Raw genomic sequence first — 17875 nt, 5'->3', positions numbered from 1 at the left:
TATGCTGCATCTAAACCTCGTATGTTGTTTCCAACCCTCGTATGTTGTTTCCAACCCTCGTATGTTAACAACCCTCGTATGTTGTTTCCAACCCTCGTATGTTGTGTCCAACCCTCGTATACTGTTTCCAACCCTCGTATGTTGTTTTCAACCCTCGTATGTTGTTTCCAACCCTCGTATACTGTTTCCAACCTTCGTATGTTGTTTCCAACCCTTGTATGTTGTTTCCAACCCTCGTATGCTGTTTCCAACCCTCGTATGTTGTTTCCAACCCTCGTATGTTGTTTCTAGCCCTCGTATGTTGATTCCAACCCTCGTATATTGTTTCCAACCCCTGTATGCTCATTCCAGCCCTCGTATGTTGTTTCCAACCCCTGTATGTTGATTCCAGCCCTCGTATGTTGCATCTAACCCTCGTATGTTGTTTCAAACCCTCGTAATAACTATGTTGTTTCCAACCCTCGTATGTTGCATCTAAAACTCGTTTGTTGTTTCCAACCCTCGTATGTTGATTCCAACCCTCGTATGTTGATTCCAGCCCTTGTATGTTGCATCTTTTCCTCGTATGTTGATTCCAGCCCTTGTATGTTGCATCTTTCCCTCGTATGTTGATTCCAACCCTCGTATGATATTTTAATGTTGTTTCCAGCCCTCGCATGGTGCATCTAACTTTCGTATGTTGCATTTAACTCTCGTATGTTATTTCTAACACCGTATGTTGTTTCCAACCCCCGTATGTTATTTCTAAACCTCGAATGTTGTTTCCAACCCCCGTATGTCTATTCCAACCCTCGTATGTTGCTTCTAGCCCTCGTTTGTTTCCAACCCTCGTATGTTGTTTCAAGCCCTCGTATGTTGATTCCAACCCCCATGTTTTTTTAAGCCCTAGTATGTTGTTTCCGACCCCTGTATGTTGTTTCCAACCCTCGTATGCTGCATCTAAACCCCGTATGTTGTTTCCAACCCTTGTGTGTTGTGTCCAACCTTCGTATGTTGTTTCCAACCTTCGTATGTTGTTTCCAACCCTCGTATGTTGATTCCAACCCTTGTATGTTGTTTCCACCCCCTGTATGTTGTTTCCAGCCCTCGTATATTGTTTCCAACCCTTGTATGTTGTTTCCAACCCTCGTATGTTGTTTCCAACCCTTGTATGTTGTTTCCAACCCTCGTATGTTGATTCCAACCATTGTAGGTTGTTTCAAACCCTCGTAACTATGTTGTTCACAGCCTTTAATGTTTCCAACCATCGTATGTTGTTTACGTATTTTGTTTCCAACACTTATATGTTCTCAACCCTCGTCCGATGTTTCTAACCCTCGTCATCGAGTATTATTTGCAACCATCGTATGTTGCTTCCAACCCTTGTATGGGCACGGCAATACTTTTATTAAAGCCCAAGATATGGACCATGCTACAGTCTACATATGTGGTTATTGTTGCTGAGAACATGTGTATGAAGAATCATTTCATTTTTTTAACAATGTAAGTTTTTGAAAGCTGACCAGAACGCGACAAGGGCTTTCACGAAAACCAGATGAGCTATTAACTGTTACTGTTTAGAAAATCATACCAAGAATGACACATGGTTGAGTTATAGAACTTGTTCAGTTATTCTTTATTTTCAATCTTCTTTTACCAGTTACCTTTGAAAACTAGTTTCCTACCTTTTAATACCTAGTGTTATTTAACTATACATCATATTTTCATTTGTGAGATTTAAAGAATCATTCAGACCATAATTGATTTTCCAGTAAGTCTCAGTAAAACCTGAGACTATTTCCTAGTGCAATATAGCTTGTACAGCAATTAGGACCAATATTTGTGCTACTTCTAGAACATTGAAGAAATGCCTCAATTGTGCAATATTTATTTTTAATTTCTAAATCAACAACAACAACAATCAAAACCTCAGCCATTGGGAAAGGAATGTATACATACAAATTATTTTCCCTGATGCAATCCAGAGTTTTATAGATAAGCCATGCTAAAAACGTACAGCTTAAAGTCAACCAAAATATTAATATCATATAATCAGATCATCATTTCAAAAACCGTTGTAGGTTTATTTTTTGAATGCTTGGACAAGAGTATGTATTGTTAGACTTTAGCATGTTTATATGCTTTGTGAAGCAAAAAGATAAACACAGCAACCACAAAATATTATTTTCATTAGGAGAGTGAATAAAAATTATGTGGAAATGGTCTTAAACAATCAGGTTCATGAAAATAAGTATACTAGTACCGGTAATACATGTACTGCTATCAGACACATACCTGGTTTTGAATACATGCAAGAAAAATCTATAAAGAAAAACACATCATCGGCAGCCACCATTGATTATTCTGTTACACTTTATAAAAACCATAGCACAATTGACTGACATAATCTTGTTAATGAATATGCATGAGGTAGGGGAGATAACTCTTAATCCAATTAATTTGCATGTAACAATTAAATACTCTTCAAATATCTGTATTATCAATAGTTTCATGGGCGATTGGTCTAGACTGCTTGTGGACGGGGTTCAATTCTAGCTTTTACCAGAATACTTTTTCTACGGGAAAACATTAGAATGAGTGTCCGTGCATACGTCTGCATTTGGTACTTTGGGGAACCACTGAAACTGCCTCATTATTTTTTTATGACAATATAATTTTCTTGTCAAATCCCCAGGTTACCCAACAAAGCAAAGCGTTGTAGTGTATAATGGGTGTCTGATGATGAGAATAATCTAGCTAGTGGTGAAACAGGCCACAGAGCTATAAGTGACCATGGTGACAAGCATTTCTGCATGTCCTGCTTAAACAGCACAAACACAAATACCTGCCAGATGGATATTCATATTGTATTCTTTAAGGGACTTATTCACGTTTTATAGGGTGGCACCTTAATAACCCTTAGAAGTTTAAACAAGATCTTAATTGTTAATAACTATTTAAAAATGTGACAAAAAGAGCTCTAATTTGTGTCAGTAATGCTATTATAAATATGAACTATTTTAGTAAAGATTTACAAAAACAAAATTCAAAATTGAGTATATGCCAGTTGCTGTTAGAAATTCGTAAAATAACTCGGCTTCAACGAGTTTAACAAAATCTAGCAAACAAGACATGAACAAATCCCTTTAAAACGATTTTATGGCGTTTAACACATAATTATTATTACAGATAGATATAGTGAGAAAATCTGGTAACTATAAAGTATTTGGACTTCAAGATCCTTCATGTACATTATTGCTAGTTAATTGTCCCGAGTTAAAAAATTCTGAATAATTGTTTTATGTGGTGACTGAAGTGATGTTTATATTGTAAGAATTTTTTTTAGGCATCATTGATGATAGTATAATACAGCACTTTTGAGCAATCGCTAACACAAGAAAACATCTGACAATGGAAGCAAGGGAAATCAACATGACAGGGTCAAGACCAGACTACATAATGTTCTTGACCTTTCTCACATCTAATGTAGTTAACAAAATTTAATTAAAAATGGCACCTCTGTGTACAGTAAATTTACTTTTAAAGAACATAACCTAGCAGTCATTATGGGTAGTGTTTAAGTCTTGTTGTACATGTTCTAACAATATGCCATTTTATAAAACAATAATATAACATACACCAATAACACTGATGTGGCAAAACAGTTACACTTACAAAGCAATAAATACTGCTGATATGTATAATATTAAACAATCTTGGACGGATATTATATTGAGACTGCATAGCAACACTGCGTCAGCTGTTATCCACATTTGACGTAATTGTATCACAATTATGCTGGTCAGTTTGACTTTTTCTCCTCACGAACGACATAAATGAAGTTCTGGCTGCCAATGGCGACCTTGGGGTGGTGTCCCTTGTGGTCATTGTCCAGGCAGTACACACTCTGCTGTAGGTCAAGTAACTGACCAGTCGTCTGAAATACAGAAATAATAGTCAACATTATGGATATAAACTAATGAAAGATTTATATCGGTGGTAATTTGCAATATTGACTACCTACAGTAAATCAAAGCTTGGTTTCAGTTCATAGTCCTGCATGTTTGGTTATGGTCACCCTGCCAATAAAGCTGATAATGCTTTATCTACGTTATATCTCTGTAGTTACTTCTAGTTGCACAATCATTAATATGTGCAGTCCTGGCATCAATAAACAATTTTGAAATAGGATTGATGAGTACTATAAAATATGAAGAACTTTACTCAATGAATCATTTCAGAATATGCTTCATCCAAACATACATTGAGTGTTCCCCTGTCTATAACACGAGCCATGTTGTGGTTGTGTCCGCCACAGATGATGCTGTCATTGCCGAGCCACTGACAGCAGTACACCATGGTGTTGTTCAGGGGCTCCGGGGGAACATCCTTGATCTTTTGCGCTGTGTTAAAATCCCAGATCTGAAAGCAGGAAATGAAGCATATAATGTTAACCCAGGATGTTAATGTCAACCGAGGCATTAGGGAGGGTAACATTAATAATATCACCCAGTGAAAAGCATTAAGTCAGGGTAACAGTACAGTTTGGCTTATGTGGTGTATATGAGAATATAACATAAACTGGTCATGTGAGGTATAATAAAAAGCAACTTTTACCGTCCTCTATAAACTCTATGAACTGTGCTATTTCTTTAATGTGAAAAGTAGAATGACAAACCAATTAACACAATGCTCTCTATTCCTTCTTTCTTGCTGGTAAAAAAAATGTAAAACCTCATAAAAAAGTAACAGTTTAAATCATTTAGTTCCCAACAAGAGCACGAGTGAATGCCAACTATCATCAGTTTTACAGCTGAACAAGGGGCTTAACTCAACAAATGTTACATCCAGAGTTATGGGGCATGATTCAGATGTACATATTCTCACTATCAACAAGTGCTTAAAATTTCATGAGGCTATCTTGAACATTTATCAGCCAAGTAAAAGTTTTTGTGTGATTGTTAAGGCTATATAGTAGCCCAACTGAACAACTATAATTGCCAGGGTTAGAGGCCTTCATACCCATATGGGTATGGTCACAGATAAATGTGTACAAAGTTTCATGGTAATATTTTGACTGTTTTATGAGTTATGAGTCATGAGTCCAAGGTTAAAGTTTTGGCACACTGATAGTGTTGCCAAAACCATACAATAATAATTGACAGACAGTAAAACAAGAGCTGTCAGTAGACAGCACGCTCGACTTTTCTCAGTGATTGACAATATAAAATAATATTCATCCTGGAGGATATTGTTAAAGTGTTGTTAATAACAGGAACTTGTAAATAGAAAAGAGTGAAAATAAAAAAGGCTTGTTGAATGGCCAATAGTAAGAACATTATAACCAGCCAGATGTCAATGGACTTTGAAAATATTTGAGGTGGTACGCAAACTTTAACGTAAATTCTAAGGCCAAAAAGCGGCATAATTCTGTCAAAATGCTTGATACAGTGACCTCCTCCCGTGTACAGGTTGGGGGCATGATGGTGAACAAGTGTGCAAAGTTTCAAAGCCAGATGTCAATCTTTGAAAATATTTGAGGTGGTAAGCAAACTTTAACGTAAATTTTAAGTAAAAAAAGGGCATAATTTTGTCAAAATGCTAAATAGAGTTACCTCCTCCTGTGTACAGGTTGGGGGCATGATGGTGAACAAGTGTGCAAAGTTTCAAAGCCATATGTCAATGGGCTTTGAAAATATTTGAGGTGGTTACGCCGACGCTCGGGTGACTAGGATAGCTCTCCTTAGTCTTCGAATAGACAAGCTAAAAACAAAAACCATCACTGAGACAGGGCACTCGACTCTTTTACAGCTTTTAACCACAAGTGCTTCATCGAATAATAAAGTGCCGTTTTTTGCGTTACATGAATAATTATCTGTCTTGATAAGTTAAGTAGGTTGGATGCTTTGGAGCCCTTGTATTAAGTCTCAATGCAATACATCTAATAGTTGCTGAGATATTAACTGATGAAGGCTTTAATGCAAAACCATAACCAGAATTTCTAAATCAAATAATAATGGGTCATAATTTGCATAATATGCAAGATAGTGTTATCTTTCTTGATTATTTAAGTAGGTCGGATGGTTGAGTTCTGTTGTTTCAAGTTTTAATGCAATAAATGAAGTAGTAGCCAAGATATTTACCTATGTGTGCTTCATGCAAAACCCTAACATGGAACGACAAAGAGATTATTAAAAGCATATTATATGCAAAATAGATCGATCTTAATTGATTTATTATGTAGATTGGATGGTTGAGTACTTGGTTATGAAGCTGGATAGTTGGGACCAAATGTCTGATGTTTCAATGCAATACATGATGTACTTGCTGAGATAATGCCTTAAAGGTGCTTACATGCAAAACCTTAACCAGTGTGTGACACCTACACCATTGCTAATTTTAGGGTGAGTAGTATAGCTCTCCCTATCGTGCAAATAGAGGAGCTAAAGAATTGGAAACGTTTTTGAATGCAGAGAGAGGTACTGGTCCAGTACTGTACTTGTTTTAAAGAGTACCTGAAGCGTGACACCAGTGCACCAGGATCCAGTCAGGATGTGGTTGTGTCGAGGGTCTATGTCCAGGGCATCCCCGCAGATGTGTGGTCCACTGATGTGTCTGAAACATGAACACACACGTTTTGGACTTAGTAGGGGGTATGGGGTATAAATCATAAATTTTCTTTGCCTACATTATATTTTATATTTTTAAATAAATGAAACTCTATGAATCTCTTTTAAACTTGGAGTTTTATTCTCCATCAGTTTGTTGTGCTTTTAAAACTAATGAACCTATATAAGAGATTTGATAATGTGGAATTTGTGACGTGCAAATGTACTTGCTTCAGAAAAAAAAGGAGCTGTAGTGTTTTGGAAATTGTATCTATTCAACAGCAAACATGTAGGATATAAACATTATCATAACCATCAGTATTTTTTCCAAGGTGTTGTTAAGCTTTGCCTTACAATTGATGGGATACAAAAATCACATGTGTACAGTAAGTAAGAATCTTGAAAATAATTAATTGATTTAATGAACACAATTTATAATATGATTTGATCAAGTGACTTCATTCGATCTTTCACTATTCTCACATCCAAATCAAATGTCACCGCACAATGCCAAGGACATCAATTCACATAAAATTTGGCGCATTCATCTGAAAAACTATCATTTTCACTCAAGAGTATGCTTATCATGACATGACACTTTGTGTTAAATATATTGCGACCTTACATTGAAACAAACAATTATCCTCTATCACTGTAACAAACATGAAAGTATTTTAGTGAAGATTTTATGATATTAAACTTTGAATTTAACATGTAACAGGACTGATATATGATCATGAAAGAACTGCTCTTTCCTATTGACTCAGTAAACAGTTATGTATACAGGAAATCATACTAATATCTTGAATGGTGTGAAGATATAGTCAATGTTTTAGCTTAAACACCAAATGGACGACAACATGTCACAGACAATGCCAAGGCATTCACATGTTGTTGTTTTTTGTTAAAAACAGCCCAACTACAAATAAATTCATGGTAGCTAAACACAATTTTTAGGAAGCTTTGGTCATGATATATGAAAACTCAATAAAGTAATAGCTGAATGATGATGTGCTGAGCGGCATAACCAATTCTAGCATACAACACTACCTTGCTGCTTTGGTTCAAACAAGAACACATCACAATCAGAGCTAAAGCACAGTGCAAGCCTCACTTACTTATGTGCATGCCTTTTTCGATCATCCCAGAACTAAAATGTAACATACAAGGAGTACAATACAACAGCATAGGATAGAAAAGCAGTAGTTATCACCCCACTGGTTGTCCAGGAACAAGTCTTCAACAACCAACTGTTTGTGACTTGGAACAACTGGTATCAATTCACTGGGCGAAGAAATGTTCCTGAACAAAAAGGATGGGACTAACAATTTATAAAGATAACTTACTTTTGTGAATGTTTCATTCTGTCATCCCAGTACTGCAAGAGAGAGCACTCAGTGAAAACAATACAGTTTATATACAGGTTTATTCCCTTGAATCAGTAGTATTAACAGTGGGACGTTGACAACATTAGCAATAGGAACTCACTCACCTACTATCCAAAGAATTGCCGATTTTATGGATAATGCCTGAGTGTGTTCAGATTGCTAATGTTGTAACGTAACATTTCGCTTTGCCTCAGATGACACATCCCTGGTTTAACTATCAAAATGACAACACCATCCCACCACTGACAAGAATGTAAGGTATTGATAATATAAACAAACACAATAATTCTTAAAGAACTATCAACATGATCATTGCATCAATTTTAAGTGTGAACTATCATTGGTACTTAAGTCCAAATTTTAAATCAGAGTAAACTTGATATGTTACGTTTTTTAAAGTTTCATTTTCATCCACATTGACATATATATAACAACATAATACATATAAAACATGTAAAACACTCTTTTAAGAAGTTTAAGAGACTGTTACTGACCATGTGATAATTATAATCAGACAATGTTCTTGTAACTGTATATGCATGAACTGAAACAAATCTATATAATCCTTGTTCACTTTTATTGTTGGAAATACTGCCCATTCCCATAATGGAAATATTTACTTTTAAAAGATAAAAAAAGAAAATAATCACATCATGATGTAAACTTGCTATTAATTTTATTTTATTTTGACCCAAAGGAAACAACAACTAAATGATTCAAAATACTGGCACACTGTAAACTAGCCACTACATGATTGTATATGGATATCATTTATGTGTTTAATGCTGACCTTACATATTCTTAAAGAATTAATTATTTGAAAAACATAAAGAGATATCTTCTTTAAATTTTTAAAGTAGCACAACATAGGTATTTTATTTTTCATTTTAATGCATTATTATGTTTAACATGGTTATAGGTAGCCAAAAAAACACATAAAAAATTAAAAACTTATTCATTGATTTCACCCTACTTTCCTATAATCTTAGAACAACCTGTCTCAATAATTAGTTCATTGATTTAAAATTCCCCTTTTGTGTTATTGTTGTTTATATACCTGCACAGTATCGTCCCATCCCCCGGATATAAATACATGAGGTATGGTGGGGTGGTACATGAGGGCAAACACCCGACACTTGTGACCGTCCATTATGTCACGTCCATCACTAAAACACAAACATCACACATTAAAATACATTCAAACTTCATAGCATCACCAATAATCACAGTAACTACACATTGTGTAAAACAACACTTCAGTTGCTAACACGAATATCAACTTCATCCCGATCATTGTATTCTTTTTTCTGTTGATGTAAAAACATATACATAAACTTGAAAACAGAAAATGCTCAATATTCGGGATAATAAAAAAAGAAGATGTTTTGTATGTTAAATCTAAACAAATATATTAGAATATTGCTGCACATGTATGTTATCTTAGACCACTGTTGAAAGGAAACATAAAGAAGTTCACGAATTTTAAAAAAAGGAATTGTTCCGTAGTCTGTACACATTTCAAGATCATCCATTTCTATCTTTCCCATTTTATACTTCAGCTTGTTCTTAGCATTTTATTGTTAAAACAACAAACCAAAAATACCAAATATGTATTTAGTATATTTTCTTCCATTTTCTTTACTTTCTCTCCAAATATTGTGAAAAGATATAATTTTTTTATAAGTATTCGAAAAATCTACATATAATTTTGATAGCACTTGCATATCTTCTGTAGAACCACGTACATTTTTCATGCCAAAATACAAACTGAGACTGAATTATTAATATGTGCTCAAAATATATCCATAAACTTGCATTTACCACACTATTGTGAAAAAGTCAAACAATAGATCTTGATTTTGTATATCACATCTATAATTTGTTAATGAAATGACATTACCTGGGTTCTAGCGTAGAGACCTTTTTCTGTGTTTCAAGGTCATACAAGTGTACCCTGGGGTCATCACCAGTCGTACATAACAGTGTGTTTTCTGGGTTGACAGCGAGAGTTAGCATCTGACTGTGGTCTGGGTCGTTGATGGTGTGCAAACACTTACCCGATGTATAGTGCCAAAACTTTATCATTCCGGAGGCATCTAGAACATAAGAAATATCACTGTAAATATCTAAATTTAGCAAGGAAAAAAAAACAATCAACAGGGAAAACAAGTCAAACTACAACAGTGTATCCAAATTTAAAACTAGAAATGTGCTCATAGGTCACGGATACCCCCAATATGCTGTGTTTGTCACAAAAGCAAGGGCCATTATTTTCTCTATTCTCCATTGATGTGCATCAAAATTATGAGTTCCACAAACTAAAAGCAGTGGGAAACAAAATCGCAGGTGCAAAACGACATTACCTAAATAGCATTCTGCCAACGTTTCTTGACTATTGGTGTAAAAGTTTTGGAGTTTTTAGCGACACAAGTCCAGATTATTTTTTTTTGCTAAATTAAGGGCCATAACAAGTGCAGCAGGAAATAAAACCCCAGGTGCACAACTTCATCACTCAATTAACATTGCCCCAAGGTTTCATGACCCTAGGTAATATAGTTTTGGAATTTTGAGCGACACAAACCCAGAAATGCCAATTTTTACTAATTCAAGGGTCATCGCTCTGCTTTTACTAAATGCAGCGGAAAATCGAAACCCTAGGTGCACAACTGCATCACCACATAAACATTGCCCTAGGGTTTCATGATTCCAAGTAATACATTTTTGGAATTTTGAATGACACAAGTGCAGAAATGCCAATTTTTGCTATTTCAAGGGCCATAACTTTGGTTTTATTAAGAGCAGCATGAAACAAAACTCCAGTTGCACAGCTACATCACCCCATTAAGATTCCCCCAAGGTTTCATGACTCTAGGTCAAATTGTTCAGGAGTTTTAAGCAACGTTTACCCAATTATTACAGACAGAATCGTGTAAGATGTACACATACAGACAGATGGATGCACACACCAACAGTAGGACAATGGCACATCTATATGCCCCCCCATTTTTGTGGAAGCATAAAAACATTTTCACTTACATGAAGCTATGACTATACGTTTGTGTTCTGGCTTGTCAGCTGCTTCAAAATGCTTGAACCTGATCTGTGTGACTGGTAGCTTGGCTTTAATTGTCTCCTCATCCTGCAGACTGTGTAGGCAGTGACACGTCAATGGCTCCATCTCGAATATCTGGAAATATAAGATCATTTTTATGGCTATATAATTATAGATTGGTCATAATCATTATCGATTGGTCATAAAATGATAAAATGTGAGGTTGGCTTGTCCTTAATTAATTCACGTTATCTATAATTATAGTTCCCTGGTCTTTTCTTAGCCAGTAATAGTTGTAGAAATTGACAATCATTATTGACATATCTAAGAAATATTACACACAACTGAGGGTCAGGCCATCCTTAAAAAATTGAATGTTTGCTGTAACGCGACCGACTCACGAAATTACCGCGACTCAACTTTTTTTTAGGCCCTCCAGGACGAAAATTTTTTTTCGCATCTCCGAGCGTACGGAAAATAATCTTTCCGCTCATTATTTTCCTTCGGCTCATTTATATTACGTCATGCGGTTGACTTTTGTTTTTATCGACAAAATGGCCGACGAAGGCGAGCGTGTAACCTTTGCGGTTACAGTTATCGAGAAAAAGGGGCCTGAAACCATATTCCATGCTCGAAACTCCATTAGAAAAATCAGCACAAACGAGTCCTGGTTTGATGTCTTTTCCGCTTTAACTGAAAATGTCGCAATTGACCCTGAAATAGATGAACATTTTGAGAAAATTGCGTCGGTGCAGGTGTCCTCGAATCTGGAAAATACTACACAATTCAGTCCAGATACTTACGATAAAATAAGTGTCTTATATGACTTTGACAAGACTCTGAAGTATGTCACGATCACAATTAAAACTACACCACAACAGGACTAATCATGAGCAATCAAAATGATGTAAGCTTTACTTTAACATGGTATATCATAGGTCAGCCCAAAATCCAGGTTTACAACACATTCATGGGTCATGATTTGTACATGATTTCTACAGCATTTTGGTCCCTCTTGCTGTTCTCAGTTACTGATAGGAGTATGGGAACTTTATAGAACTGGTAAACAACTCAGGATGACTGAGATTGCCCAGGAACATTGTGAGTAGGTTTCTAAAAATGTTACTCAAACAAAGCCAATAAACAAAAATGATGCAATGCATTAGACTTTATTAACAGGAAACTTATTTTGGATGTTCATTATAAATACCAAATTGATTATTATAATGTTCTGTAACTATTTATATTGTAATCCTAAGAGTTTGTTGTACAACTATGTAGACACACTGATGAAGTATCTAAGTCTGTGTCCATGGGATCTGTCCAAATGAGGATGATGGAATGAGACATGTCTGATGATAGTCATCACACTGTACTACATGATAATGGATTAATGGATGAGGTCTGTCCAAAATGAAGTGTCAAGCAATCTGAAATGATAAGAAACTTATTTACTGAGTAATTTCAGGCACACAATGGGAAAAAAAAAAATCCCTACCTACCTACTCACTGTAAAAATGATGGGTAGCGTTACAGCAAACATACAATTTTTTAAGGATGGCCTCATATGACATTATAAGGACTGGCCAGTCAGCCCCTGAAAGTGAACAATTTTTTACCACTTAAGATTTAAAGCGCCTTTGATGTGTTATATTGAACTTGCAAAAAAAAATGTCATTGTGATAAAAGCAAGCAGCAACCACCAGTTTTATGACGTCAGCGATCCATATCATGCGACGTCAGCTGTCCATATTATATTTCTGGCGAGGGTCGTAATGGACAAAAACATGATATGGACTGGGTTTTTATCAAAATACATTGATGTACAGACTGATCAACTTTATACACACAAAGAAGTGACACGATTAGGCCAGAGTTTTTTATCTTTAGATTTACGGGAGATTTTTCAAAAAGTTGGGTAAGGAGGAGGAAATAAAAATAAAAATAGAATGCATAAAATGTCCCAAAGGAGAAATAAATAAAAATAAAACGGATTTTTCTCCGATTTTTTTTATTTTTTAAATCTTCTTATATCATGAAGACAAAACACACCTTACTTGTGTCAGCTATTTCATAGGCTGAAAAAAGGTTGATAGATCACCATTAAGTTTCAAAAGCATAATTAAAAGATCCTTTTATTGACTGAAAATATTGACCTCAACACTGAGTTCAAACGCTCATTGAAATTAATTGTATATATTTGTTCGAATGCATCTATGCATATGAGGTGCATATATTATCAATCCATGGATTTTATGAAACACGTCAGTGTAAAAAAGAAGTTTAAATGGCCAATTCTAACCTTTTGCCCACAATATAAGCATATCCTTTCCATTGTGAAGTAATCAAACATTGAACACAGTTTCAGACACGGTATAATAAGGAGGTCAAATGTGTGGGATCAAGACAAATCGGCCCCTTACCAAATCGGCCTACTACCAAATCGGCCCCTAAGACGTTTCGGCCCTGCCATTTCGTCCCCTTAATTAAAATGACTCGAGACGTTTCGGCCCCTTAGTGATTTTCAACAGAGACATTTCGGCCCCTTAATTTTATTTTATTTTTTATCTTGAGTATAAAGTAAAACATTGTAGGTCGTCTTATAAATGTAGATGAGATCTGTAAATAAGTTGTAAATAAAATCTTTAAATTTACAAATAGACAAATATGCATGAAAAACATTGATAGGACTGATATAAAAATATAATTAAAATCTAAATAACTATTAACCCTGATTTTAATATTAAATGTTAGAAAATCTAAGAACGTTTATATGTTATAAATGTTAATTATTAATTGATCATTAAAGACTTCAAAGAAAATGTATGGCTATGTTTACCGCCGAGTACTCCCATAACTCATATAATTTAGATTAAAATGCACGTGGCGCCAAAGGTATATCAAAGCATTGACACTGGACTGGCATTCGTGGTTTTTATTTTGCTATCATTCCTGATTACACGCGTGTCTGACTTGTGATTCCCTAGTATAAAATGTTTGCTATGTTTCTTTGTTATGTTTATTGTATCATAAACGGTAGTGTTTAAACATAATTCTGTTGATCCTTAGAACATACGCGATGTACATATTCTTGTTCGTTTAGTGTTGTATGTACCACGCAGCATGAACCTTGCGGTATATATAACACCGAAATCATTACCTTTTTATATTAAACCTTAATATCGATAACATTCTCACAATATTTTTTTATCAAACTTATGATACAATAGAACTTATGCTATTGCCACATGCCATACGTACATATATGCGTTTTATGCTTAAGCAAGGTTTTTTTTAAAATGCCTTTATGTTTCAACCATTAGTTTGTTATCTGTGTGGCATACTATTGCTCCAGAATAATTATTAATTATTACTTTTAACAATTAGTGTTTTATCTATACATAATTAGGAAATAATGTTTGTTTTATATAGATATGACTTGCAAACAAGTGACAACTTGATAGTTCTACAGATATTATACAATAAATAAGCATTTTAAAAAGAGTAAAACAATATACTATCCGTAATAAAAAAGTGAAATAATATTCTGTTTGATGTGCGAAGAGATAATTGGTATTAATCTTTAAGTGTGAGAATTAGCGGTTGGGAAAGTCGGAACAAACCTTGTAGACGTATTTATAAGTTTGTAAACACAAAGTGTCATAATTCCAACGCCTGATACCTCTGTGGAATGTGACAATTCGCCATAAGACCATCTGTCTAAAAACACCGTTTAAGCCAGTATGGATTTGCATACGTATTAAATATAAGATAAATAATACAAATAGTTTTTTCATCCTTACCTGATTTGAATATAAATAACTGAATTTCATAAAATGTATAACTTATGTCGAGAGCGTTACAGAGACATCAACGCCAGAATCATGGATGAGTGGGACTCACACGATTCGCATAAGGTCACCTGCGAGGAATTCCTGAAAAATGTTGGTGCCCTCTACGGCGGGCGATAGGTGTTTGGTCAAGACTGATGTTAGACAATGGACTTGTCATTATACATAATATTAGCAACATAGTTATGTATAATAATAATAAGATTATTTGAAAAAAAATGAAGTTTAAACATTTCTTCTTCAACTATATTTCGTTTTATAAAAACATCTCGTGAATAAATCTTTACATGTTTTCAAGTGAACAGATATTTTCATTAAATCTATTTTATCTATACAGTACCTTTGTATACATGTATATAGCTTTGTCTATTAAAATAAAAAAAAATGAAATTACATGTTTTTTACTTATATTTAGAAATAAAAAAAAAAAAAAAAAATAAGGGCCGAAACGTCTCGGTAATCAGGGGCCGAAACGTCTACGGGATGGGGACGATTTGGTAAGGGGCCGAAAAGGTAACCGTTTGAGCTAGGGGCCGATTTGGTAAGGGGCCGATTTGTCTGGTAGCCAAATGTGTTTTTCTGTCTTTAACGAAATAGCACCGTGACAATTTACCGTGATGTAGTTTTTATAAAGAAAATATAACCAAAAAAAGTAGAAGCCCTGATGGAAATTCCTCTTCACTTGAAAGTTTGACAGGGCTTACGGATACACAGACAGTCAAAATCTACATTTATGTACTTCACCAAAGAAAATTCGGGAGCATTAAGATAAATTTTAGTGTTATATGTTTCAAAAAACCAGGTCTAAGAACTGATTTTAGAATCAGTCCTGAAAAATATCCTTCTAATTCCAGCTATGCCCGTTGGCAATAAGCAACGGATAAGTTTGACTTTTTGCACTGACTGCCAGATATCTTATGTTCAGATTTTTTCTGTTTTATCGGAAACACACACTATGTTATTATTACATCATTTTCAGTATTCTATAACGATTTAAATTCTAAATCATTATTAAACTAATTAACAACTACGAATATCACGATACCTTGTGTTTTTCTCTTCAAATATGTGATCGTGAAGCAGTGTGTTCAATGCTCCCCAGAGTCATTTAGACAAAAATATCCATTTTGACTATGATGAACACGATATCATTTTGCAGTTTGTATTTGTCAGAAGCTATACATTTTTTGCGCTGTAATCCAATTCATCCTTGTTAATATACGACGTGCGCCAAAGACTTTTAATAGACAATACAACCCACGAATTTCTGTCTCCTTATTTTGCGGTCCCTTATTTTGACCGGAAGTTTCGCAATCATTCCACGAAACGCGAACAACATACTGAATCTACAAAAAAATCACAATAAACACGCTCTAAGTTCACCACGGTTTGATTTAAATAATGAAACATAAACATCGGAACGTTTTTGTAGTAAAACATTTCTATATAGCTGCAGAAATTGTGAGAAATAAGAGGTATGACAAAAAGTACTTTCACTTTTGACAGGACGTTGTTATGTTAACGGGTACCTGTTCTGTTTCCCCGCGTATTTCCGACTGGTTTACGTGGTTTGTGCAGTAAAAAGACCGATAATAAATGACAATTGGTACACCAGTTGGTTCTGAGATATGGGTTATAGAACACTAATTTTATTTTTTTCTTAACCTTGGAGCAACGTTCGTCGGAAAAAATAAAAATAAAACTACGAAAATGAATTTTATTTTTATTTGGGTTTTGCAATATTTAGGTACGGCGCTCCCGTAAATCTAAAGATATAAAAACTCTGGCCTTATGTGAGGTATAATATTTAGAAATCAAAGATAAAGGGATCCAATGAATTGCATAAAATTTTGATTTTTACAAAGAAAACTAGGACATTGAATCACAATTTTAAGGGATATTGTAGTCCGAACTTAATATGTTTAAGTCTAACATACAAAGCTTAACATTAATTGTAAACATAAACATTTATGAGTTACTACCCATGCAGCTCATGGTCTTCTCACAATGCTTGGTATTAAATAAAAGTGCAAAACTTAAAATACTGGTATATCATTTCAGGTTAAGCTACTCAGAAATTAAACACACCTGTTTAATCCCTTGTTTTTACATGAAACCTGAAAGCTTTTGGTCAGAGTTTTCATTAATAAGATATATGTTTTCTTTTATATGAGAGCATTATTTTGGCGCACAGAAATTTAAGTGAGCTTTCTGGCTTGTTTGGTAACTTAATATATTTAAAGGTTTAAATATTGAGTTGTTCTTAATCATATTTACTTTATTCTTAAGTATCATATATGGTTATAATCTACATAACAGTCAACAAAATAACATTACACTCAAAGTTAATGCAGCATGAGGACAGTTACTGATGGGTAGGATGTTGCATTCCACATTACAGTGAAATACCCACTCAGCTCCAAAAAGCCATTTGTTTCATCAAAATCATTGATTGCCACCAGGTTCCAATCAATGGTAACCTTTAGAATGTCTGTGGAATCGGCCACTGGACGAAGATTGATGTAATCCATTACTTCCAGTAGATCCTCATTGGCATCTTTCATATCTGACCAGGCAATACCCTTGACCAACAACATCTCAACATGAAACACAAAACAACAAATCCAAATAAATGATGTCTGTGCCATGTTTTCCCTGTACCTTTACCAAGACAAATATTCTTAGATGTTCATTAGAGTAATGAACAAAATTACGAAATGAGTATTTGTAGACATTAAACTCAAAGTTAATGAAGCGTAAACAGCTACCAATCACGATTCTTTATATTAGACAAAGGAGAAATCATGTCTTTCAAACAACAATAGAAATGTGCAATACCTTGGGATTGTATTTCAGAAATGTAATCATTATGATTATACTGCCATTACCAATATGAATATAACCACAATACCTGGTAAACACAGCCAAAAGACATGAGAAATCATCATGGAGCTAGACGTCTTGGCTTGTGCCATCTAGCAGTGGAATTGCAAGTTA

General features: G+C 34.7%; 1 protein-coding gene across 4 annotated transcripts in view; it reads right to left on the bottom strand.

Annotated features, from left to right (window-relative positions):
- Nucleotides 1–1853: 1853 nt before the first annotated feature.
- The window catches only part of LOC128231142 (WD repeat-containing protein 5B-like), a 36881-nt gene continuing 20859 nt past the window's right edge, over nucleotides 1854–17875 (bottom strand). For 3 of the 4 annotated variants that reach the window (XM_052943590.1, XM_052943591.1, XM_052943588.1), the window contains 7 exons: nucleotides 11012–11162; nucleotides 9876–10071; nucleotides 9033–9141; nucleotides 7934–7965; nucleotides 6495–6594; nucleotides 4243–4401; nucleotides 1854–3916 (listed from right to left, as the gene is read on the bottom strand). In XM_052943590.1, the coding sequence (XP_052799550.1) occupies nucleotides 3782–3916; nucleotides 4243–4401; nucleotides 6495–6594; nucleotides 7934–7965; nucleotides 9033–9141; nucleotides 9876–10071; nucleotides 11012–11162 (882 nt within the window). In that variant the 3' untranslated portion in view covers nucleotides 1854–3781. Of the gene's footprint in view, nucleotides 3917–4242; nucleotides 4402–6494; nucleotides 6595–7705; nucleotides 7738–7933; nucleotides 7966–9032; nucleotides 9142–9875; nucleotides 10072–11011; nucleotides 11163–17875 lie in introns of all 4 variants that reach the window. The other variant, XM_052943589.1, reaches the window with a different exon arrangement.

This window comes from Mya arenaria, chromosome 4 (assembly GCF_026914265.1).
Source record: "Mya arenaria isolate MELC-2E11 chromosome 4, ASM2691426v1".
NCBI classification, from domain to species: domain Eukaryota; kingdom Metazoa; phylum Mollusca; class Bivalvia; order Myida; family Myidae; genus Mya; species Mya arenaria.
Note: the sequence above shows the minus strand (reverse complement) of the source record. Positions and strands in the feature narration are given on the sequence as shown.